A 26940-nucleotide genomic window follows, 5' to 3' on the forward strand; every position below is an offset into this window, starting at 1 on the left:
TCTGAACATTTTTTTGGAAGAGTACAAGCCCATCAGCCCAACACGCCAAGTCGAGATGTGACGGTCCCCGCAGAGTCCTACTGTCCGCCCCACTCCTTGTGTGAAGTGAAACCTTCTAACAACATCTGCCCCTCAAACAAGTCTGTGTCTCTGTGTTCTTGCTGAAGTATTTTATTATGAGATCCCAGACGTGATCCAGTGCGCTAATTCCTTTCAAAGTTTTAAACACTTTGATCACGTCAGGAACATCGCGGGAGCAGACCGTTGCGTCCGTTTTTTTAGCGAATGGTTAAACCCATTGGCCTCGGCGTGTCAAAAATTCAGAAAATGCTTAACTGGACCCTGCTGGCATGTCGCCCCCTAAACATAAAAGAGCACAATCACGTGTGGTTCTATGTATCATAAAAGTCAAATAAAAATCAGTGACTTACACTTAAAAAAAAAAATCGCTGTTAATTTGACAGTGTAAACTGTTAAATAGCGAAGGTAAAAAAACTGTAAAATGTAAAGCGCTGCTTCAGTAACCCCGAAGTTAGGATATTTGCATAAGGACACGCCCCCTTTTACCGTATTGTTCCTGGTGATCCGCATACCTTTGCACAAGAGGGAAAAAAAACTTCAAGTTAGCAGACTTATCTTTCCCTGCTTGCGGAAGTTTTTTTAAGGTTATGAAAGCTGATTTATGGTGGGTTGTGTTCGATAAGCTGGCACACTGGCAGGGCACCATACACCACAAAAGCAAACGTTACTTCTCCGCCAGGCAATGTGCCATAACTTCCTTAAACACTGACATCTTTCCAATGTATGTAATTTAAACTATACATGTTTGCTATTGATTGTTGTTATTTTATTGAGGTGTTTGGTCTTGACAATACTTTCTAAGAGTTTATTGATTAGAATATTTATTACAGTGCATGGATTTAAGGTTGTGGTTAAACGTTAACTTCTATTGGAACGTGTTGTACTGAAAAAGCAGTTTTTAACTATTAAGTTATACCATAGACTTAAAAATATTGTTACCTTATATTTTTGGGTAAAATTCTTGCAATCACAGCTGCCGGTACTTTACCGTAAATGTAACATTATTTTTTTTTTTTACAGTGTATAGAGAAAATGATACACGCACTGATAATGGGGCTTAAAATAGTGCACTTAAAAAAACGACCCTGCTTTTAAATATGAAAAAATATGGAACGCTTTGCATTTGAGTTGACATTAATGGATGTTTTTTTTTTTTGTTTTTGCTGAGTTTTAAATCTGAAATTAAAGGTACTTGTGTGCACCGGTAGTAGCGCTGCTGCCTCGCATTTAGGAGACCTGCATGGGTTCGCTTCCCGGGTCCTCCCTGCGTGGAGTTTGCAGGTTCTCGATCCCCGTGTCTGTGGGGGTTTCCTCCGGGTGCTCCAAAGACATGCAGGTTAGGTGCGTTGGCGATCCTATTGTCCTTAGTGGGTGCTTGGTGTGTGGGTGTGTGTGCCCTGCAGTGGACTGGCCGCCCAGCCCGGGGTTTGTTTCCTGCATTGCGCCCTGTGCTGTCTGGGATTGGCTCCAGCAGACCCCCGTGACCCTGTAGTTACACTGTAAAAAATAATAATGTAAAATACTGGCAGTTGTGGTTGTCAGAATTATTCCGTAAAAAATAAGGTGACAATATTTTTAGGTCTACGGTATAACTTTGTAATAAATAACTGTTTTTTCATCATCAAGTCCGTCCGTGATAACCCTAAATACACAAAGGACCATTTCATTTATGTTAGGTAGAATGCCCAGAGGGGGCTGGGTGGTCTCGTGGCCTGGAACCCCTACAGATTTTATTTTTTTCTCCAGCCGTCTGGGTTTTTTTTTTTTTTTAGTTTTTTCTGTCCTCCCCGGCCATCGGACCTTACTCTTTTTCTATGCTAACTAATGTTGTCTTATTTTAATTTCTTAATTTGTCTTTTATTTTTCTTCATTATGTAAACCACTTTGAGCTACTTTTTTGTATGAAAATGTGCAATATAAATAAATGTTGTTGTTATTTTTTCGTTACAACACATTACCAATAGAAGTGAACGTTTAACCATAACCTGATATCCATGCACTATAATAAATATGGTAATCAATCAACCATTTCAAAATACTGTCAGGATCAAACACCAGTACACAGTTTGCATTAGTAAAGTAGCAACAACCAATAGTAAGCATGCATTACTTAATTATATGCATTTAAAAGAATTGAGCTCCAGCAGACCCCCTGTGTTCGGATTCAGCGGGTTAGAAAATGGATGGATGGATGGAGTGTTTAAGAAAGTTATGGCACATTGTCTGGTGGAGAAATAAAGTTTGCTTTTGTGGTGTATGCTGTCCTACAGGTGGTGTGCCAGCTTATCGAATACAATTCACCGTGAATCAGTTTCCATAACCTCAAAAAAACCTTCAGCACGCAGAGAAAAGAAGTCAGCTAACTTTGTTTAAGTTCTTCGGTATTACTGACACATCTTTACCGTTCTTACATTTTTCAGTTGTTTACCTCCGCTATTTAAGAGTTTTACTCTGTAAAATTAAGAGAGATGTTTTTCAGTATAACTGTAATGTATCAGTAATAAAATATTGATTTTTACAGAACTTGGCTATAAAAAATTATGAAAAGTATTGTTTAAGATACACAGTTAATTTTCAGTAGGACATAAGGTAACTTTCCATTTTTTCAGAAACTTTCACCAATCACAGTATTTTTAACATTAAATTTACTGCCATTTTTTTTTTTACAGTGTAGGATATAGCGGGTTGGATGATGACTGACTGACTGACTGACTGACTTGTGCGCACTTCAAGCCCAAGCAGGCGGCACTAACTTCATCAGTTGTCCGTCTTTAAAATGTTGTTTAACGCCGAGAATGTGAGGTCTCGCGAAAGTATAACGCGGAAAATACGCCCCCGCGTATGTCAAACAGCACCCGCTCAGAAATGCAGACCACCTGCCCTTTGCAGAAGTGGCACCACGGAGAGAAAAGTATGGCAGCATTTGACTTTGCAGACTCTTAGCGAGACGGTAAACCGAATCCGTCTTGGAGGTGTTATTATTATTATTAAACTTCCTTAACCTCTGCAGCTGTGAAGCTCTGAACCGCCTAATGAAAAACAAAAATGGAATAACCGTTATCTCGTAGGTGTCCCGTATGTATGTATGTGAAAACATAGTTCAGGTCATTGTCATGATAAGTGAACACCATCCCCACCCCGCCCACCATCTCTGTACCAGATGTTCTTCAAGGACCTCTCTGGATTCCCCCCAATGCTGACCGGTCTACCTGTTCCTACACACACATAGCATGATGCTGCCACCATAGGGATGGCATTAGGCAGGAGATGAGCAGTCTGTGGTCTTCATCAGACATATGGCTTATGGTTGGGGTCATTGAACTGTTGCCCCAGTCTGAGATGGCGCCACCCCAAGGGCCTGTCTGGATTTTGACTCCATTCATCTTCCCTCAATTCTGATTATTTTTCCTGTCCCCACACCTCCATAGTATGATGGTGCCACCACCATGCTGGGGTGGTATTGGGCAGGGGATGAGCAGTGCCAGGTCCTCACCAGATGTAGTGCTTGAGTTCTGCCCAAACACTTCAGATTTTGTCTTATTGGACCACACAATCTTTATCTTCATGCTCTCAGTACCTCTTATCTCAAGAATGGTTTCCATCTGTCTAGTCTACCATAATTGATGCAGAGCTGCTGAGATGGTTGTCCTTCCAGCAGGGTCTCCCATCTCAGAGGAGGATTTCTGAGGTTCTGTTGGAGTCCCCATTGGGTTCATGGTTCACCTCGATGACCAAGGTTGCTTCTTGCCTGGTTGCTTAGCTAGACAGCGAACTGGGTTCTTGTTCATCTCTCTGACCAACAACCTCCTTGCCTGGTTACTCAGAGTTTGGCCAGTCGGATAACTCTAGGAAGAGTCCTGGTGGTCCCAAATGTCTTCCATTTTACAATTTTTAGGAACAGGGAGCACTCAGAGCTTTACAAATGGCTTTTATCTCCTTGTCTCACCACATTCTGGTCATGGAGGTTTACAGAGAGTTCCCAGGACATTGACAGCTTTGGCTTTGGTATCCACAGGTCCCACGTGTGTGCCTTTCTAAATAACGTCCAGTCATTTCAGTTTGCCACTGGTGGACTCCAATTGAGTTCTAGAGACATCTCCAGGAGAATTCAAGCAAACAGTTGGCACCGAGCACAAGAAACACGGTGTAGTGGACCTCACAGACAGAACAGGGCCTGGTCCTCACCAGACATGGCACTTGGAGTTCTGCCCAAAGAGTTCAGTTCTTCTCTCCTTTCTCCTCAGGCCCTCCACGTCCTTTAAACGGTGTCTGGTGAACCCCAAGCGGGCTGTCATATGTGTCTGACTGATAGTGTGCTACTGATGGGTCACCCATCTCGGAGGAGGACTTCTGAAGCTCTGTATTCTTGGTTCACTTCGTTGATCAAGGTCCTTCTTGCCTGGTTACTCAGTTTGGCCAGTCGGACAACTCCAGGAGACATCTGAGCTCAAGAAATGCAGGTGTGGTGGACCTCACAAACAGAACAGTGCCTGGTCCTCACCAGACATGGTGCTTGGAGTTCTGTGCTGCTGAGATGGCGGTACTTCCAACAGGGTCTCCCATCTCAGAGGAGGACATCTGAAGCTCTGTTGGAGTCAACATTGGTTTCTTGGTGACTTCACTGACCAAGGTCCTTCTTGCCCAGTTTGGCCTGGCGGTTCCAAACTTCTTCCATGTCCCAAGTCTTGAGATTGCTGTGCTCCTGGGAGCATTCAGAGTTTTACAGATGTTTTTATCTCCTTCCCTCTCCACAGTGTGATGCCATGGAGGTCTACATGGATTTCATGGATTGTACCTTATTTGTCCTGACAGGCAGAGTGAATTGTGGGAACTTTCTAACCAGAGGACACACATATGTGTCTTTCTGAGTGACGTCCAATCAGTTCAGTTTGCCACTGGTGGACTCCAATTGAGTTCTAGAAACATCTCCAGGAGAATTCAAGCAAACAGGAGGCACCTGAGCACAAGAAATGCTTGTGTCGTGGACCCCACAAACAGAGCCAGAGTTTGTCTGCCTGATGGTCTCATGTTTTATGTCACTCCGAGTGATGGAAAACAGAAAAACAAAATAAAGAGAGCAGAGATTGTGGCTGAACTCGCCAACCCTGCTAACCCTTCATACAGCACCAGCTCCGTCAGGCAGCACGCTATTGGCTGTCAGAAAAAGGGGGCAGGTACAACTGTACTGGAAAGTCATCACACGGTGTAACTGAAAGAAAGGACAATGAGAGAGAGTTGGGTTGTCCAGATGGCTGCCCTGTATAATTAGATGTAGCAAAATAAAATAAAATAAAATAAAACACGCAATTATTGCGGAGTCAGCTCCACAGACACAAGTTCCAAACAGGACTGTCCCAAGATGGCGGAGCTTCCAGTTTTGGGCCCTTCTGACAGGAAGAGGCGGGTCCAGGTGGATGGAGACCAGAAGTGATGTCAGAGGTGTTCTAGCTGTCAATCAACTGGTCTGCAGTGGGAGGAAGACGGAGAGAGAGAGAGAGACAGAGGGCACTTGTTCTGAAGAGACTTTGGTCCGTTCAGCTTTCCCTTGACTCTGACTCGTCTTCCAGTCCCTGATGCTGCGACCATCATGCTTTTCACTGCTGGAATGGCATTGCACAGGTAATGAATGATCAGTCTCTTGGTTTCCCTCCAGAGATGACACTAATGTTGGTTTCATCAGACCAGAGAATCCCATTTCCCAAATTCCGAGGCTCCTTTGGGTGCCTTTTTGCAAACTCCACGGGGGCTTCTATGTGTCTCTTACGGGGAAGAGGCTCCTGTCTGGACACTCTGCCATGAACCCAAGATAGGTGACATGTCTAAGTGACAGTTGTCCATCCTGAAGTTTCGCTTATCTCCATACAGGTTCTCTGCAGTTCACTCAGAGTGACCATTGGGTTCTTGGTCACCTCTCTTATGGAGGCCCTTCACCCATGTTTGGCCAGGTAGCCAACTATATGGAAAGTGGGTGTCCACATGTCCTTTACTGAGTAAGTTGCTTTGATTTGTCCACTTTGTCATTAAGCCCAGATCGGTGGAGTGTTGCAGTGATGGTTGTCCTTCTGGAAGTTTCTCCCATCACCACACAGGTTTTGTGGAGCTCAGCTAGAGTGACAATTCTATGGGGGGTGACCCCACGCCTTGTAGAACTGAAAAGCAGAAAAACAAGCAATAATTGTCTCTTCAGATGGGAGTTCCACAGTGAAGTGACTTCAGAATGTCCGAACTCTCAGTTACTGTATATGTCCTTCTCAGTTGTGGGACCATCAATACACAAGTGTGTGCCTTTCCACTCAGTCCAATCAATTGAATTGACCACAGGTGGAGCTCAGCTCGAGTGACCATTCTACAGGGGGTAACCCCCTTGTAGAACTGAAAAGCTAAAAAACCAGCAATAATTGTCTCTTCAGATGGGAGTTCCACAGTGAAGTGACTTCAGAATGTCCGAACTCCATGTTACTGTATATGTCCTTGTGGCTGAAAGAGGCGGGGCCAGGCAGATGGAAACCGGACGTGACATCAGAGATGTTCTAGCTGTCAATCACCTGGTCTGCAGAGGGTGGAAGAGAACAGGCATTAGGACACAGCACCAACCCCTGGAGCGTCGAGGAATTACAACCACTGGAGCCCATAAGCTGTCCCCTATGTGCACACGCCTGACAGCGGCCAGCGATTTTCAGTCATGTAAACCGAGACGGCCTGGCGATGAGATCATCAACTTCAGTCGTCAAATCTGATGTACCCTGCAACTGGAGGTGCCGTAATGTGACATTGGCTTAACGTAATGACCATCATCTCCCGTTTGGTGAATTTCCATAATATGCTCCTTTTTCTTTTCTTTATTTTAGTTGAGTTTAGTTGAGCACACGAGTACGTTTTACCAAAGTCATTTCTAGGTAAGCCATGCCCCCATAGCCCCTGCCCCCCAGTTTTGTTTTGGTTTCGGAGCCGCGTTTTCCGCGCCTCTATTTTTTTGGCACAATTATTCAAGAATGTGGATAGGACTGAAGGAGGGAGATGCCAAATTCTTTTACCACATTTCCTTTTTGTTTTCTTTTCTGGGAATACGCCGCTTCCATTTCTCTCGCTTTTTTTTTTTTTTTACTCTTTCGTCCCCTGACTTAAACTGACAGTTTCTTGTTCCCATCCCCACCCCCCCACACACACTTCACAGACGGACAAAGGTATTCTGTGTCATGGCTGGCGGAGTTCTGAAAGTGATTAGTTGGGAGCTGCCGTAAGACTCCGTAATTTGTTGGGTTCCAAAGGCAAAGAGGGGGCTGCTGTCATGGAATTTGGGATTGTCTTTGTTATATGTGCTGGATTTTGAAAAAAAATTGTTCTTTAAAAGTTAGAAAGCATAACAAACACATCATTATAATATTTTAGTTCTGAAAGAGTTTTCCTGAAGAGGTTTAACTTGCGTGTCTTGGGAAGTGTGGAAGTGGAGGGATGACTGCTGGGCCGGCCTGGACTTGTCTGTCAAGTGTCAGTCGGCTGCTTAGTTATGGCGCCCTCTAGCTGTCGTCTGGTGAAGCTGTGGACTGGATGATTAGGGCACCTGTCTGCCTCGGAGTTTCAGTTTTAGGGATGTTTAACACTGCCCCCTACCTGTGGGCATGAGAAAGTGAATTATAGGTGGGAGCTGATAACAGAACCAAGCAAGTCCACTTTACACCACCCAGGATGCATGGCAGGTTTTCTCGGCTTTGGGGGGCACCCGTGTGGAGTTTGCATGTTCTTTGCGTGTTTCCAAGTGGTCTTTTCTCTAAGTGCTCCCATTTTCCTCCCATATGCCAAACACCTTAGGCTAATTAATGTGTCTAACTTGGCCACAGATCAAAATGGATGTGTGTGTGTGTGTAAGGGTGTCGTCCTGTATAGAAGTGGGAGCTGCCTGGCACCCAGTACTTCTGGGATAGGCCTCACCCCTTGTGAGCCCCGAACTGGAGTCAATGGGTTTGGAAAAGCAAGCATGGTCAGTCCAACCTAGGAGCAGCATGGTGGTGCGGTGGTCTTCATGGCTTGGTCTGCGTCCATGTGAAATATGTGGCTGCCACCCCCCCGACCCACATGCTAGTGTTGGTTATACCCCGACGTTCCCACCTAAGTATGCCACATAGTTGACACTAACTTGGTGTGTGAGGGGTGTGGATGAGTGATAGGCATTTTCATTCACTTCGCTTGTTCCATCCAACCATCCATTTTATAAATCCACTTATCCAGAGCAGGACTGGGATGAAGCAGGAGCTAATCCCAACAAGCATTGGGTGCAAGGCAGGAATAATTGCTGGATGGGGCGCCCGACACTTTACTGATTCCCTTTTTTTCAGACTTCCTGATTAAGTGAATCGCTTTGTTTGATTCATCATTAGCAGCAGTGGAAAAAAAAAAGAAACTTTTCAGGGGGTGGGGTCATCCTTGAAAGAATTACAAATATCTAATCAAATAATTCATATATTATTATAAACAGCATATTAAATCAATTAGAGTATATTGGACTGGCTATTAATTCATGTCACATAACGTTTTGACAGCACAAAGGATGATAACAGAGCAAAAATGCATAATTAAAATAAGTCAATGAATGAGAATTATGCGACTCATTCTTGGGTAATGGTTTAGTTAATTAAATAATTGGGGATCGTGTGACTCCTTCCCAGTGTGTTGGTTCAGTTAGAGGTTCAAAATGAATGAGAATCGAGTGCCATGTTAGCAGGTTAGAGAATGAAGTGAATGAGAATCATGGGACTTACTCTCCATTAATGGTTTAGCTTAAGAATCAAAATAAATGAGAACAGTGTGACACGTTTTCAAGTAAAGATTGAGTTTGAGAATCAAATGAACGAGGATAAAGTGACATGTTAGCAGGTAATGATGCAGTTAGGGAATCAAAAGAATAAGAATTGTGTGACTTGTTCTTGGATACTGAGTCAGTTCAAGAATGAAATAGACGAGAATCATGTGACTTGCTCTCGGGTAATGATTTGGTTTAACAATCAAATGAACAAGAAATGTATGACATGTTAGTGAATCACGATTCAGTATAAGAACGGAATGAATGATAATTGTGTGACGCATTTTTGGGTCATGACTGAGTCAGAGAATCGAATGAGTGGGACTCATGTGACTTGCTCTCTATAGTGATTTAGTTTGAAAATCAAATGAATGAAAATCACGTGGCTCATTTTCTCTGGTAATGATTTAGTCTGAGAAACAAATTAACTAGATTTGTGCAACTCATTCTTAACTAATAATTCAGTAAAGAATCAAACGAACAAGAATCGTGTAAATCACTCTCCGGTAATGATTTAGTTTGAGAACCAAATGAACGAGAATTGTGCAACTCATTCTGTAGCAATGATTCGGTGCAAAAATCAAATGAATGTGAATCGTGCGACTCATTCTTAACTAGTGATTCAATTAAGAATCAATCGAACAAGAATCATGTGACTCATTCTTGGGTAATGATTTAGTTTGGGAATCAAATGAATGAAAATTGTGCGACTCATTCTCCTCTAATGTAAAGTTTCAGCATCAAATGATCAAGAATCATGTGACTCATTCTCGGGTAATGATTTAGTTTGAGAATTGATTGAGCACGAATCAGTCATGTGACTTGCTCCCGGGTTGCAATTCTCTCCTCCTTCTCTTCTGTCGCCTTCACTCTTCCATTTGCAAGCTCTGTCCTCTGCCTCCCTACTCCAGCTCTCCAAATGGACTGAGGTGGCCCCTTTTATATTGTGCCCGGATGTGCTCCATGTGCTCGATGGTCTTCCTGCAGCACTTCCTGGTGTGGTGGAAGTGCTGCCGTCCAGGGCTCTGGAATTGTCCAGGTGCCCCCTGTAGGTGACCACAGACCCCAACAGGGCTGAGCTTCCATGCTCTAAGCCCCAAGCTCTGTCCCCAATATGTCGCCTCCTTCCGGCCCTTTCATCACAGGGGTGTCCTGGTGGGACAAGCTGCTCTGTCATCTGCCACACTGGTTAGTCCAAGCCAGGGTCTCGGGATGTTGGAGCCTAATCTGAGTTCAAAGCAGAAACTCCATCCGTCTGTCCATCCATCCATTTTCAAACTTGTTTAGTCCACTTCAGGATCTGCCGCCACTCCAGTTCAAAAGCTTGGCCTCCTGTCACTCTTTGTTCCCTGTTTTGACCCATAGCCTGGGCTAAATATCCTATGGAGTTTCCATGTTCTCCTCATGGTTTACCTGGACCTTGCTATTCCTGTTCGTCTCTTCCGGTCACCTGCTTCCAGGTCACCTCTAAGCGGTCCCAGTGGTGGACTGCTGGTCCTGTCCAGAGTAGGTTGCTGTCTACATTCCTGTGTTTTTTTGGCTTTGCCTGAGACTAATTCCCATCCTGTCTATTTGTAATCTGTTCCCTGACCATCTCCTTCGCCATTATCCTTCCACATTTTGTCATTGCCGTGTCTTTTAAGCAGTCCATGATTTAATTTAAAGACTGCACACCTTCTGCCAGACGGATGCGTTGAGATGATTTAAACAAACGCTGGGGGATGTCCTGCTGGGCCGAGACAAAATGCCTCCCATGTAAATCTTGTCCAGGCGCGCAATGGTCAATTACTGTAGCTCTCTCTTTGTAGCTTGAATTCCTGGACCCCCTGTGTCCGGTGACGACCTCCCGCCTGCCTGCAGGCTTTCACTGAGTCATCCAAACACTCAGCAGTTTCAGAGATTCCAGCGCCTGGAGAAGTTCTTTGGGTTTTTAAATGCAGAAACGCTTATGATGGTTAAATGAAAATTAGTTCATGTCCACGGACCTTTCCTGCATATTTACAGGGGATTTAGAAAGTATCGAGACCCCTTAGTTTTCCACACACTTGATTGTGTTGCAGATTTAGATGGATAAATTTGCCATTTTTTCCCATCAGCCTTCACTCAGTTACTCATAAAGGCAAAGTGACCATGGCTCGCAGATTTAATAGAAATCAAAAACTGAAATCTCTCATTCCTATCAGTACTCAGACCCTCAATGCAGTACCTTGTAGAAGACCCTCAATTCAGTTTAATTTCTTGTGCAAGTCTCTGCACCCTTGGATTTGGGCAGTCCATCCCACTCTTCCTGGCCGATCCTCTCAAACTCCATTAGACTGGATGGGACATGTCACCTTCAGGGGTCTCCAGTCTACTTGGGACACTCAAGGACACTCAGTGACTTGCCCCAAAGCCACTTCTTCAGCATCATCCTGTCTGTATGCTTCAGGTCATTGAACTGTTGCCCCCTTTCTGAGATGGCATGCCACGCCACCACAAGGACCTCTCATTCATCCTTCCTCCATTGTTTTCCCTGTCCCTGTACCTCCATAACACGATGGTGCCACCACCATGCTGGGATGGGATTAAGCAGGAGATGAGCAGTACCTCACCAGACATGGCACTCGGGCAGAGTGAATTGTGGGAACCTTCTATCCACAGGATACAGTTATGTGCCTTTCTGAATGACGTCCAATCAATTCAGTTTGCCACTAGTGGACTCCAATTAAATTCTAGAAACATCTCCAGGAGAATTCAATCAAACAGCAGGCACCTGAGCACAAGAAACGAGGGTGTTGTGGACCTCACAGACAGAACAGGGCCTGGTCCTCACCAGACATGGAGCTTGGAGTTTTGCCCTTTCTTCTCTCCTTTCTCCTCCGGCTCTCTGCATCCTTAACATGCTGTCTGGTGAACTCCAAGTAGGCTGCCATATGTGTCTGATTGATGCTGTGTTGCTGAGATGGCCGTCCTTCCAACAGGGTCTCCCATCTCAGCAGAGGAATTCTGAGGCTCTGTTGGAGTCACCATTGGGTTCGTGGTTTACCTCGATGACCAAGGTGCTTCTTGCCTGGTTGCTCAGCCAGACGGCCAATTGGGTTCTTGTTCTCCTGCCCGACCAACGACCTCCTTGCCTGGTCACTCAGTTTGGCCAGTTGCACAGCTCCAGAAAGAGTCCTGGTGGTTCCAAACGTCTTCCATTTGAGAATTTTTGAGAATAGGGAGCGCTCAGAGCTTTACAAATGGCTTTTATCTTCTTGTCTCACCACATTTTGATCATGGAGGTCTACAGAGACTTCCTCGGACTTTGACGGCTTTGGTTTTTGTCTTGACAGTCAGAGTGAATTGTGGGAACCTTCTATCCAAGGGGTCCATGTGTGTGTGTTTCTGAATGACATCCAATCAATTGGACTCCAACTGAGTTCTAGAAACATCTCCAGGAGAAATCAATCAAATGGGAGGCACCTGAGCACAAGAAACGCAGGTGTTGTGGACCTCACAATCAGAACAGGGCCTGGTCCTCACCTGACTTAGCCCTTGGAGTTCTGCCCAAATAGTTCAGTTCTCTCCTTTCTCCTCAGGCTCTCTGTGTCCTTTAAATGATGTCTGGTGAACCTCAGGTGGGCTGTCATATGTGTCTGGTTAATGGAGTGCTGCTGAGATGGCCATCCTTCCGACAGGGTCTCCCATTTCGGTGGAGGACATCTGAAGCTCTGTTGGAGTCACCATTGGGTTTTTGGCGACTTCACTGACCAAGGTCCTTCTTGCCCAATTTGGACTGGTGGTTCCAACTTCTTCCATGTCCCAAGTCTTGAGGTTGCTGTGCTCCTGGGAACACTCAGAGTTTTACAGATGTTTTTATCTCCTTCCCTCTCCACAACTCGATCCCGTGGAGGTCTACAGGGACTTCATGGATTGTTATTTTTCTTTTTTGGTCCCGATATGCAGTGTGAATTGTGGCACCTTCTATTCACAGGTGTCTTTCAACATCACATTTGCCACAGGCGGACTCCAATCAAGTTCTGGATTGTGGACCACTGGGGAGCATACAGCCGCTCTGGCCCGACACAGACAGGCAGAGACACATGTGTACCACATATTTGAATATCCATGGGGCGAATTGCTTTTCCCTCGCAGAAGTACAATACAAACCAGCACCAAAGCCCAGTCCTTTTCTTCTCTCTTTCTCCATCTTCACTCCTCTCCCTCAAGCTTTGTCCACCTCCTCCCTGGAGTGAGGCGGCCCTCTTTTATGTTGCTTCTGGGAGTGGCTCATTAGCATTACCTGGAATTGGGTGTGATGGAAGTCCATTGTAGGGCTTGCTCTGCAGCTCCCCCTGGCAGCCCCCATGGAAACCCAACAAGTTAGGAGCACACGCTGATACAGCTCATTGCCACACCCACCACAAGACAAATCAACTCAGGATCCCAGATTAGGACCCGAGTGCAGCCATGTGATGGGTGACACCTCAGCACCACACTTAGTTCAGGTGGAATGGAACCAGTGGGAGGTTTTCTTATGGTGGCTGGAGTAACCAACTCTGCCGCCAACCCCCAGGTTTTTCCCTGCTGGTTGGAGGGCCTACTTGCAGGGCTGGATGCTGACTAATGTCATACACAGGACGACAGGGCTGCACCAAACTCCAACTCCCAGCATGCCCTGTGGGAATCCGTGATGTCACAGCCACCTGGGATGGCTGTCCTCTAGCGTCCCAGGGGAGGTTGTCCTTGCAGATGCTCTCTCTCTCTCCTGGTCTTTCCAGGGGTAATGGCCATGGCTGCCGGTCACAGGATACATCTCAAGAAGAACTGAAGCCAACAAGATGAACCTGAGCACAAGCTTCAGTGCCACATCAATGGGTTCTGAAGACGTTTAGGAAGGAGAGATGCCATCTTTTGATGTGTAGTAAAATTGCCAACCCTTCTGAACAGATGTTCTCACTGGGTCATGATGGTGATGTCACCACAGTAAGACAGGAGATCAAGCCCTGGCCTGATTCTAACCTTTGGTCCATGACCCGGAATTGGAAAGTACAGCTCTGGAGCGTTCTGTTCTCTCACCCACATCTTAATGTCCAGGTTTAAATTTCAAATCTCTTGCCTGCATGAGCAAAGGTGCTATAATATGTGCTGGATGTCCCCACATGGTCTTTGTTCCTCTCATTCTGCCTCTTTTTTTTTTTTAATTCTCCACTTTTTTAGACCCACCATCTGCAAACTGTCTGAGAGGAGCTGGCTTTGAGTCCGCACCATTTTCCAACCACTGTCCTTAAATTAGGAGCAGATTGCATCATTATGTGGGGATCGGGAGCCAGGAGGTTATGTAATTTTGGAAAGGCCCTGTCTGGATGATCCGCCCGCTTCCTGGTAGTCTGTGCAAAACACCACGATAATAACAGAATCGTACGGCTCACGACAGAATTACGATCTGTTTAACTGATGGCCGAGACGAGTGCTGCCAGACTGGAGAAGCTGGTGGGCTTCATGAACAACTGAGCTGCTATAATTCCTATTTGGACCGGGGCCAATGTCTAATTGTTTTATATGTGAAATTATACAGCGGCTACACCCGCGTAGTAGTGAAACAGGACACACTTTAAAAATCATTAAAAAAATTAATTTGTATTGAGGAGAACTCGTATTGATAGCTTTTATATCCGAGGGCCTCTTCATATGCAATATTTTGGGTTTTGTGATTGGGGGCGAAAATGTAGCTGTGATCTCTCTGCCAAAAGTGTAAGAAGTTGGCAAGGTATGTCTGGCCAAGCGGAAGGTTGGCACTGTATCTGATCGTGTTCAGCTCTGACGGGAGAGTGTCACCCGCGTGGGGAGAAAAGCACGTGGCTGTGATATCTCTGGCAATCATCAGGTACCCTCTAAAACACACGTAGCTGTGATCTCTCGCTCAATAATGTGAAACATTACTCCTTAACAAGCTCTACATGATAATGTGTGCTGAACAAACAGGCATTGCTAGCTAAGTGGAGGCAAGGTGCGCTCCAACACGTGGCGACAGGTAGACCGACTCAAACAGAGGCTGGCGCGTGAGTGAGGAAGGCCCCGCCCCCAGGGCTGTTCTTAGGTTTTTGGGGGCCCTGGGCAAAGGTACCTGTCGGGGCCTTGCTGTTTCTATCCGTATGAATTTATGATAATTATTTTATCTGTATAAATGCGTAATAATTAATGAGGTATAGCGTATCATATATATATATATATATCCGATTTGAAAGGAACATGTCAAAGGAACCTTCTGACTAAAGCTAATGTAAATGTAAATCAAACTTTAATGTAAAAATACCTTGCGTACTTCCATTTTTGCAAAGTCTTTGATTAAGTGTGAATAATCGAGGGAGTCGATGACTTTGTGCTCAACTGATATTAACACTAAGCCATTATAATTGATCTGTTGTGCAGATGCCCTGGCAGGTGAGGAGCATGATCTGCCATCCCATTACTGCTCACGCGTAACCATACTGATAATTCCGCCACCGAATATTTGTACTTCTGAAATAATGGCCTGTAAGTTGTATTTGGTTCCGGCTAAAAAAAAAGGCTGGGTGGGGCCCTTTGGCAGTGGGGGCCCTAGGCGGTCGCCTACTTTGCCTGCAGCCTCTCTCTCAGATTCGCACAAATAAGCAAACTATGATGTTTAGCATGATGAGAGAAGTCGCAAATTCAACCGGAATGTTCAAGCAAATTCTAGAAAAAGGCCCGATCTAAATCCGTTAAGTAGTTCTCTCGTGAAAAACAGATAGACAAGAAGAACGAGAAGACATCCTGAAGGTCTGGGACAGCCACCCGTATATTGTGGCCTGGCTGCCAAAGGGTTTCTTTAAAGAAAGGAGTTGTATTCAGGTTTGAGTCCAGAGCAGAACTGACTTAGGGTGGACAAGATGGCGGCTTTAATGGCCTTGACAGGAAGTAACATCATCGGGACCAGAACTGGAAGTGATGTTGTCTGGACAGGAAGTGACGTCATCAGTTGGGTCGACGCCGGAAGTGACATCATCAATGGTGTCGGAACTGGATGTGATGTCATAAATAGTGGCGGAACTGTACAGGATTTCCTGTCCTGAATGGTCTGCAGAAGAATGAGAGAGAAAGTCAGTGGACCTTGCCACCCCTTGGTCTGGCATGGAGCTACTATTATTCAGGTCCTTTAGCTGCCTCAGAGTCACGTGTGTGTGATAATATATATAGAGACTGTGGACTCAGGAGGAGACGTGTGCTTGTTAACAACACATTGAACTGAACAGAAGTGGACGTTGGAGGGAACCCTGAGCTCCAGTATATGCCTAATGTTTCCATCATCTGCCCGGTCCTCATAACAGGACCACGGGGCACTCCTGGCAGTTTAGGAAATTTGCTGGTGCTTCTGCCTACTCACTAAACCATCTGAAAACCAAAGGCTTGGGCATCCCTGATGTCTGCCAAGCCACCAGCAACAAGAAACACGAATATGGAGGTAGGGGGATCTGACAACCGTCTGGTAATGCCAACCCATTTGTAAGTGGAGATGTACACAGGCAATTCTAGCTAACATAAATGATGCAAATCAGTCCTCAAGGCTTTCAGGCTTCACGTGGCAGAATTAGATGATGATGGTCATGTGGACATCTGGGGTGCTGCCTTCTATCCATCAATGTAGGGACTGCATGGTGCGAGGAGGTTCAAAAAGATCAGGAAGTCTGCTTTGTAAGACGTGGCAGAACGAGGTGGTGAGCCATTGGGTCTCAAGTTGAGGCTCAGTGTTCAACGTGGACCTTAAGCTTATGGAAGAAAATCTCCCCTTGGAGTACGAGATGGTGACGTGACGCTTGGTGGCCCAGCCTGACTTCTTTTTTTTTTCGATGGTCCCTTTCTGCTTCTCCCATACTAACAGGAAGAAAGGCAACTGATAAAATAGAAAGTGTTCTGCGTCGAACCGAGGAAACCGACAGCAGCTGCATACAGAATACCTCTTGGAGCGTTCATATCTCTACTTGCTTCACAACTGGCGCTTTAGCAGAGAAGCACGTTACATCTGAAGACGAAATAAATCAAGGAAGCTCCGACAACTCATTTTCCTCTCCCTTCCACTCCTCCTCCATTTATTTGTTAACAGTGAAGATGGAGATCCATCAGAGGTGGTGTCAGGGAGCTGAAGCCAGGACAGATTTACACTTTGGTAGATTTATAGAACTGGAGGGATGATGATGATGATGATGGAGGGAACGTGGAGTGCTCATCCATTCAGGGCGGTCAGATTTAGATCATATGCAACCCAACTGCTGACAGCTGAGATATTCAGATTGCACTAAAACAAAAGAAGGCCGACGGCAAAAGACGGAGAGGATACGAGAGAAAGCCTGGAAGATACGGTTGGGTGTGCAAGACATCAGAAGAGCTCAGGGAGAGTCGATATCATAGCATCATATAACACTCTGGTAGCACTGGGCACAAGGAGGCACCAAACCTGGCTGGTGTGCCAGTCCATTTTGTGGCATACACCATGTTGGGTCCAATGCAGAGTCGCAAGTTATCATGCATGTCTGTGGGGCTGTAAAACTGGGGTAACTGGTGGAAAGCTCACCATGCCACCCAAAATAATACAGAATTTAGTAATCATTTTTGAAACAAGTGGTTAAGTGGAGAGATACAAATTTAGGGTATTTGCAACATCATCATCACCATCACCAGTTTAGCCACCATTTTTTGGGTTCCATGTTGGCAGGTTGCCCACCAATTTTTTTCTCTCCCCACTCTCCATGATCCCTGCATCCTATGATTTGAGACTTTCATATCATCATATGCCACCTCTCGCCACAACGTCTTTGGCCTCCATCTTGGTGCTCCTCTTCATCCAGTCATCCAAAAGCCCAAACCACCTCAGCACAACTCTTATTGCCTCTGACTTCTCTTGGCATCTTCCTCTGGATGCTTTTGACAGCCATATCAATAAAATATTAAGGGTTGTGTCCGTCTGTCTCACACAATTACTCACAAACCATGGGGGTGAGAATCTTGATCTTAGTCTCAATCGAAGGCTTATGACGCGACTTGCCCTAAACCGGTGAAGCACAAATGTGGGTAGCAGCAAACCCAGTGAAGTTATCAGGATTCGTGTTTTTTTTACTGTAAACTGCATAAGCAAACTGATCGAGAAGCTGGCATGGCTGAAAGAAAAAAGAGAGCAGCGACATATGCTGAGTGGGAAGCAAGTTGTAGAAGCTGAATACGTGATAGGAAGAAGAACGATACAATACAGTTTATTTTTGTATAGCCCAAAATCACACAGGAAGTGCCGCAATGGGCTTTAACAGACCCTGCCTCTTGACAGCCCCCCAGCCTTGACTCTCTAAGAAGACAAGGAAAAACTCCCAATAAAAACCTTGTAGGGAGAAATGGAAGAAACCTCGAGAAAGGCAGTTCAAAGAGAGACCCCTTTCCAGGTAGGTTGGACGTGCAGTGGGTGTCAAAAGTAAGGGGTCAATACAATACAATATGATACACAGAACAGAACAATTCCTTAAGACAGCATAATAATAAAAATTTTAAAAGTACGGTTTAACAGTAGATGATATGACATAATTAGGTTTGGATATTTTTAGAGTCCTGGAGACCTCATCCATCAAGCTGCCTCCCCATTTGGCCATGCCACGGCTGAAACGTTGCTCCGATGAAAGGACCCCTCTTTCCCATGATTCCTGTGATCCTCCATCAGGGATGACTTTACCATAGGCAGGCAAACAACTTGGCAGGTGGGCCGTGGCACCAATGGCCACATTTGGGTACCGAGAAAAGAAACGGAATAGGTGAGGGTTAGTATTCAAATATAATTATCATGTTACTTATGTTTTAGTGCTAATGACTAACAACAGAGATGCAGTCTGTACAGTTAATCAGCAGCTCTAGTCAGGATGACAGCTCTAGCAACTGCTAAGCATCAAGCAACTAGCACTAGCAAACAGTTAGGGCTGGGCCCTTTGATCTTTGGAGGACCGAATGTTTCCTAGTTATTTGTAACTTTATAGCAGCAGTTTGGTTTATTTATTAACATTAGCCTGGCACTGGTACTCTCAAACTACTGGGGCTGGGGCCTTTGATCTTGGGACGTGTATCCAGCAGAGAGTGTTAGCTCCCTTGCAATGACTTGATTTGTAATTGCGGTGTGTTACATAACCCAAAACTATATAGATATGATATAAAAAGGCGATACCCCTCCCTTAGTGATACGGCGGTAAGAAATCACATCAGAGAAATAACTTCGCTTTGTTTAATGACGGCTTACGCTGCATAGCAGACGAAGGAAGCCAATGGCAAGAACCCAGTCTGGGAGTGGGGGCCCGAGGTGTAGAGTCGGCCATTTTCACCGATGCATGTGGAAGGATTTTCAGGATCGGATAACGTTATCTCCCATCCGTGCGTTGGCTTCAAAGGTGTGCCGGGTAATGTTCCAAGACCTTATTGTCTTTCTTCACGTGTAGGACCCCCACTTAGGTGAATCATGCCATTCCAAACAAGGCCAAAGAGGATACAGTTTCATGCTTACGTGGACAGACAATAAATAATATACAACAGACCTCCGTCTGACTGCCCGCTTCCCAGTTGTGTCTATCTGTCTTGTCTTATATTATAATGCTTGCCTAGCAGTTCTATATGGTGAACCCCTGTGCTAAATCTGGCTCTGTGTCAACTGTGCATGTGAGCAGAAAAAGGCAGATCATAAGATATATTTGCACAGAGCACAGTGACATATTAAACTTATACTTATTACAGGAGGATTGAATGTTTCCTAGTTATTTGTAAGTTTATAGTAGATGTTTGATTTTATTTATTAACATTAGCCTGGCATTGGTACTCTCCGACTATTGGTCCTGGGGCTTTTGATTGTGGGAGGACCGAATGTTTCCAAGTTATTTGTAAGTTTATAGTAGAAGTTTGGTTTATTTATTAACATTAGGCTGTGTGAGACTTGCCTGGACACTACCAGACAAAGACCACATCTTTATAAAAGCACACATTTATTATGCACAAAAACACCGTCCCAAACACAACACACAGTGCTCCCAGTGCTCTGTCCTGCTCCCACTCCCGACTCTAGCTCCCAGATTGTAGTGAGGCGGCCCCTTTTATTTCCACCCGGATGTGCTCCAGGTGCCTGGTGACGTTCTTCCGACAGCACTTCCTGGTGTGGCGGAAGTGCTGTCCTTTGCACCAGAAGCACTCCGGGCGTCTCTGGAAGGCTCTTCTTCCATCAAGTAAATGTTTCCCAGGTTCCATGAGGCTTGAGGCGCCCCCTGGCGGTGGCCACGGGTCCCAACGGGTTGGAACCTCCTTGCTCCTCTTCTGTGGTCCTGTCCTAACCCAGGGCGGTTGCCCCCTTGTGACCCAGAAGATATAAATGCCACCTTCCGGTCCTTCTAGGCGTCCCGGCTGGGTAAGAACCCTAGCCATCTGTGACACCTGGCATTGGTACTCTCAAACTATTGGTCCTGCGGCCTTTGATTGTGGGAGGACTGAATGTTTCCAAGTTATTTGTCACTTTATAGTAGAAGTTTGGTTTATTTATGAACATTAGCCTGGCACTGGTACTCTCAAAGTATTGGGGCTGGGGTCTTTGATCTTGGGAGGACTGAATGTTTCCTAGTTATTTGTAACTTTATAGTAGAAGTTTAGGGTATTTGCAACATCATCATCACCATCACCAGTTTAGCCACCATTTTTTGGGTCTCATGTTGGCTGGTTGCCCACCAATTTTTTTCTCTCCCCACTCTCCATGATCCCTGCATCCTATGATTTGAGACTTTCACATCATCATATGCCACCTCTCGCCACAACTTCTTTGGCCTCCATCTTGGTGCTCCTCTTCATCCAACATTAATCTGGCTCTGGTACTCTCAGACTATTGGTCCTGCGGCCTTTGATCGTGGGAGGACCGAATGTTTCCAAGTTATTTGTCACTTTATAGTAGAAGTTTGGTTTATTTATTAACACGACTTTATCCAATCCCGTTCTCATTGCTGCAGGTGTTATGATCAGCAACATTTAGGCCCCCATGATCCTAAATTTAAGAACGTTGTGTTAAGTCGGAATGATCCAAACATTTATCAGCTCTCATTCTAGTTAGAAAGCACCGAGAGAGTAGTGGATGTTTGGTCATTTTTGGTTTACTAAGAGCATAATGAATGTTTAAACATTTTTTGAGACGTCTAAGCTTGGTTTTATTTATTTATTTATTTCTTTTTTGAGATTACAGCTCGCCCAAATTTATTACAAATACTTGGCCGGGCCTAATTGTTTTTTTTTTTTTTTTCCATATGCTGTTTTCTGATCCTCCAACAGGAATTGCATACCTCGGTGGAGCCTGCAGTGCCAAAAGAAAATGCGTGTTGACGGAGGACAACGGGCTCAACCTGGCGTTTACAATAGCCCACGAACTCGGCCACAAGTAAGTGAGCAGCTGTCACTTATCTGCGTGCCACCGTCCTCGACTAGAGTGTTAACAGCATGGCATTTTATCTTTTTTTTTTTTAAATAGACAATTTCATTATTGTCATGAAGGGTAAAATTTTACCCACAGGAAAAAAAAAAAAAAACTGTAAGAGAAAACTCTGGGCAAAACATTTACGTTCATCCATCTTCTAACCTGTTTGTCTAGTTCAGGGTCACGAGGAGTCGGGGATTGACCCAGCAGCACTGAGCGGTGGGCACAGCCACAGAAATATGCATAGAGTGCCTTACGCAATGCCAGGGGTGGAGTCACTAATGCGCCAAACTGGCGGGACCGAGTGGGACAGCATGAAACCTGCAGACATGGAGATGAGTCAGTGCCACCCCAAAACATTTCCAGCCAGAAATAAATGAAAGATAACCTGCAGAGTCATGTTTAGCTTAATTACTGAAGATATCACGAGCAAGCTTTAGATGGACTGAGGATGATCTACTACATCATAGACCTGTGCGGCCAGTACCTCCGAGCAATCTGATTGGTTAGTGTGGCTTTGGTGATGCGAACAAAGGGGAAGTGCAAAGTGTGAGACGCATGAGGGAGGAGTAAAGGAGCACGCTGAGAGAGTCGCCTGCAAAGACAGAAAGCATAAAAACCGGACAGGAGGTGAGAAAAGCGCCTCAAAGATAATGACAAGCAGGCTTTATGGGAATGGGATCGAGGAGGGGAACTCCGGTACAGAGAGAAACACAGGAATACAGAGGAAAGGAGCTGAAATGAGTTTAAAATTATTCTATTATCGATCTTCCACGAGTACCGTGGCTAGTAGACACGATAGTAAAACGAGTACAGAAACCGATAGCATAGTGATGAACAGCACTATATGCTAGATTGATAAATAAGGAGTGTGACCAGTAGGGGGCATTGCAGCACCCCAAACCCCAGTGACTTTGTTCAAATAAAAGGTTTATTATAATCAATGACCTTCACAAAATGCCCAACTTTCTCCTTCCCTTTTCCTCCACTCCTCCCAGGTGAGCTTTGTCCTCTTCCACCCGACTCCAACTCGCCTCTTCCAGTGCCATCACATTGCTTCCAGAAAGCACTTTCGGGTCAGACAGAACCTCTCCCCGTGCCAAGAGAATCCTGCCTCCAGTAGCCTCCCCCTAGTGGCACTCGAAGGACCCCCACAAAACAAGGCCGCCTAACAAAACTACAACTCCCATGAAGCCCTGTGGGTGTCCAAATGGGACGCATGCCAGAGAGGTGTTGTCACCTAGTGTTACGGGAGCACATGGTCCGGGGAAGGAGTACCCCCCCAACACTATTTAATCATTATAACAGCCTCCCACTAACCAATCCGGTTGAGATGCCCATCTGCCCACATCTTTCCATTAGAAAGACCTGCCCAACAAAACTACAACTCCCATGCAGCCCTGCGGCTGTCTGAACAGGAGGCACTCAAGAGGGATGTCACCACCCAGTGTACTAGGGATGTACATAGCCCAGAGAAGGCAAACCCCCAATCCATCTATTATAACAGCCGCCCGCCAACCAATCCGGTTCAGATGCCCATCTACCCACACCCTTCCATTAGAAAGACCTGCCCAACAAAACTACAACTCCCATGCAGCCCTGCGGCTGTCTGAACAGGAGGCACTCCAGAGGGATGTCGCCACCCAGTGTTTTGGGGGAGCACATGGCCCAGGGAAGGCGTCTCTCCCTAATCCATCCATTATACCAGCCTCCCACTTGGGATGCCCCCCAGCCCACATCCTTCCAATAAGAATGACCTCCGGGCCAGGAAAGGCACCATCCATCCTGGCCAGGATGCCAGCCATCCCATGTCATGTATATGATATGTGACTGTATGACACATACACAGGATTTAAGTGCATTATATTAGCGTTTTTCGTTGGGTGGTGAGTTACCGTTGTATTTAATGGTAATGAGTTGCGGACGGGTTGCTGAGGGTGGGTTAAACAATCGACATTGTGTTGACGATCATCCTTGATTATACCCCCCCAAAGAATCCCCCAGTCCCCCTGACAATCACCCTGCCAGTCATATAAACATTTAACAAAGAATGAGTCTTGAAGATACTAAAACGAGCATGATTGGCCCACAACGTTACATTATATAATAGATATTATATAATAAATGGATATGAAAGGCGCTATATCAAAGGTAGAAAGCACCACGTAACAAACTGATGGTTTTGCAGACTCATCACTGCTAAATTTTAGAGCCACGTCGGAGTGTTTCATGCCACATTACGGTCCATGACATGTTAGGAAGGTGCCAGATGTGGTAATTTTTATTTATTTATTTTTTTCCTCCATTGACTTTGCCAGCTTCAAGTGGTCGGACAATTTTCAGGCTGCTATAAAAATAATCCAGTGGAATCCACAAAGCAATCCATAAATAGCTAGAAAGTACAGCACACTGGAGCCAAACCAGTTGAAACGAAAGGGAAGGGAAACCCAAGCGGTTTAGCGGCCGTGGGCCGGATCAGTGCCACACCTTCTGAAGTGGTCGGAAACGGCCCCTGACACCGCGCCACAGGCGTCTGCAGTTATGCCATTGATTTGTGGCTCCACTAGCCCACCGGGTAAGTACCCTCGAGTCGGGCATCTCAAGTTATTTTAGAGTTTGTGTTCAGCTTCAACAAGACAGCTTGGTTTGGTGCTGTGCTTAGTGCGGCTGCCCTGTAGATTCACATGGTGGACTGGGCATCGCTATGTGCTTCCCACATTGAAGACAATTAATGTAGGGTGTTTTAGGGTCACAGGGTGGTGACAGAGCAGCATGAGCTTCAAAATAAGAAGCGGTGGATGGAGTGGCCATTCTAAGCAGAAGACAGAGAAGACCCTCACCAATGCAGCCAGTCATGCCAACACACTGACCACTCGCTGGCCTCGAGCGAGACATTTAACTTACCTGTTAGTAAAGTGAGCATCTACAGTCCAGACGGTGCAACTACGCCACCTACAGGTGATAGAACACATCTTAAAATCTTTGACATTTTTGATACGCTTTATGTGTACCCTCAGCGATCCTCCCAGACCTTTCTTTGGTATCCTGGTGGGTCTCAGACTTTCTTGGCCTGCTCTTCATCTCTCGATCGTGTTCCCCTAAAGTCTGCTTCTTGGACTCGTTTATTTTGAGGTGCCTTGCTCACCTGACGTCCGTCACCTGCTGTGGAAACATCACTCATGTTCTGTCTTTGAAGGCGACTCTCAGCGCTCCTCCTCGGCGTCCTCGTGTGCGTCGGCCTCGCTTGCCTGGAGCTTTCTGTGCCGCGTGCCTCTGATGGAACCACCAAAGCCAAACTGAGCCATCGGAGTGCTTGGTGGGATCAGACACACACACACACGCGCACACACTCACATACACACACAGAGAGTAGCATTGTGGGAAGCGAGTGAAATAAGATTTGGGGACCACCAGGTACCCCATTCAATTATTACCAAAAAATAAGTAGCCTGCAGCAAAATAAATAGAAAACAAAAGGGACAGATAAACAGACAAAACTTTATTTGCCCTCAGGGTGATGCTTGGCTTTTTACAGAAGCTCTTTTAAGAAAAAAGAAAAACAGCGAGAAATATGGAGCTTCTGTAACAGACTGCTGTTTGCACAGAGCCCAGAAGTAGCGATGGCTCCACCATTCAATACACCGCCCTCTACACTTGATTTGGAGCGTGTCTATGGCAGGGCCCATCGTCTCTGCAGGATGTCCACTCTCTTCCAAAATGGACGCAGTTTGTGTGGCCAGCAAGATGGAAGGTAGAAGGGCTTCTGAGCTTGTCAGAGTCACTGCCCCTCCTATGCCTGGTCTTGTGTCCTACGGAGATGAGAGGAGGAGAACACGATAAGAACAATGGAGTTACCCTTCTGTCCTGAGCCGAGCTCCTTACCTTCACAGGGTCCTGAAGACACTCCTAGGCTATATACACATTCAATTATATTGATGTATGTTTATATTGAGGTGGACAGCTGCTGTCCATGGCTCGGGGACTGTCCAGGTGTCCCCTGTTGGTGACCACGGGCCCCAACAGGGTTGAGCCTCAAAGCTCCAAGCCTATGGCCCTGACCTGTGGGCTGGGTGTGAGGATCTGCAAACTGGAGGTGACCAGGACTTGTCTGGAATGTTCTGTTTAATGCGTCCCAGCAGCTATTTCTCAAGTCACTTCATCTCAAGTGGAGTAACCTAGGAAATGAGAAGCCCTTTTTTGTTTTTTTTGGCCAGAAGGTGACGGCCTCTTCACAAACAATGGGGAGTGGACAGTGAAGCCACCGGCCTCGGGGTATAGACATAGTTATGGAATAGGAAGATCTTGAATGGAGTGAGTGCCACTACTCTGTGGTCATCCAGATGGTAGCACTGAGTCCTACATTGAACAGTTTGGTGGTCAGCCTTGGTGGGCCAAGCTGTAGTCCATGATCAGGAGTGAGAAAGCCCTTGGAGTTTTTTGACCAGCTATAAATGGATGTTGGAGTTCCCAGAAGCCATTGGCCTCAGGATTTGAGACACAGTTATGGAAGGATAAGAAGAAGAAGAAGATGATGAAGATCTTGGAGTGAGTTCCACTAAGTTTTCTTAGGCACTGTTGTCATTTGAAGCAGGCAGGGAGCCACAGATTGTCTCACTGAAAATATTAAAGATGTTCCTGAAGACATCAGCTAATTGGGCCAAATGAGCAAAAATGACAAGATGGATGGACAGAAATGACAGTCAAGCCAACAGGTTTATGTTGATGAACGATGAAACCCGAGTGGTGGGCGTCCGAGCGAACTGTGGGCAGCACTAAACAAAACCGCGCCAGATACGTGTGGGCAGGGACTTCAGTTAGGACAGGAGGGCAGCAAGGTCAGCCCAGAAGACAGAGTTTGTTTTAGAGAACATAATTTGCAGTGCCACTGGAGAAGCCCTCAGAGGTCGCAATGCCACCAGCGTTTGTATTTTCTTTTCTTTTGAGTTAATATCCATGAGGCGCAAAGCCACTGCCAGTAACTCCAAGGAGAGGAGGAGGAGGAGGAGGAGGATGAAAGGAATTTCTGAAGTCTGAGATTCAAAGGAACAGGCCAAGGTTCTGACTTGCCACAAGAAGCCGTCCCCCCTTTGGCGGGTATTCAGCTGCAGGCAGATTTCTAGCTTCCGAAAGCTGACATTATTGGGGTCAAAGACCCTGAGTCGTGCAGCGCCGAGTGACATAACCTCCGTTTTTATTGTTGTGTCGCTCTTCCTGTGGCCATGACAGCCTTGAGTCCGCGTGCTCAGGTCTCTCCTTCTCCATCAGCTCTGCCACTGCACCCCATTCTTCTGCTCAAGTTTTGCCAGGAGTGTCATGGAGTGACCACCCTTTGTCAACTCCATACATAAATTCTCTACTGGCGGGACCTTCGGACTTCGACTCAGCTAACGGTGACGTTTTAAAGCCATTCCTGTGACTTTGTCGTCTTGGTAGAAATCTCAATCTTGTCCTAAGGTGCACACCGAGGAGTTTTCCTCTTTTTTGTTGTGTGCTCTTTGCATACTGTGCACTACTGCATGATGCTTTGATTACCGCCACCCTCCATCTCCTTCTATTCATCCATCCATCCATTATCCAACCCGCTATATCCTAACTACAGGGGCACGGGGGTCTGCTG

At 45.8% G+C, this 26940-nt stretch overlaps 1 protein-coding gene across 2 annotated transcripts in view; it reads left to right on the forward strand.

Annotated features, from left to right (window-relative positions):
* The window catches only part of adamts17 (ADAM metallopeptidase with thrombospondin type 1 motif, 17), a 176769-nt gene that overhangs the window by 41687 nt on the left and 108142 nt on the right, over positions 1–26940 (forward strand). For both annotated transcript variants that reach the window (XM_039772720.1, XM_039772721.1), the window contains exon 8: positions 21182–21287. In XM_039772720.1, the coding sequence (XP_039628654.1) occupies positions 21182–21287 (106 nt within the window). The remainder of the gene's footprint in view (positions 1–21181; positions 21288–26940) is intronic.

This window comes from Polypterus senegalus, chromosome 12, assembly GCF_016835505.1.
Source record: "Polypterus senegalus isolate Bchr_013 chromosome 12, ASM1683550v1, whole genome shotgun sequence".
Lineage (NCBI taxonomy): Eukaryota > Metazoa > Chordata > Cladistia > Polypteriformes > Polypteridae > Polypterus > Polypterus senegalus.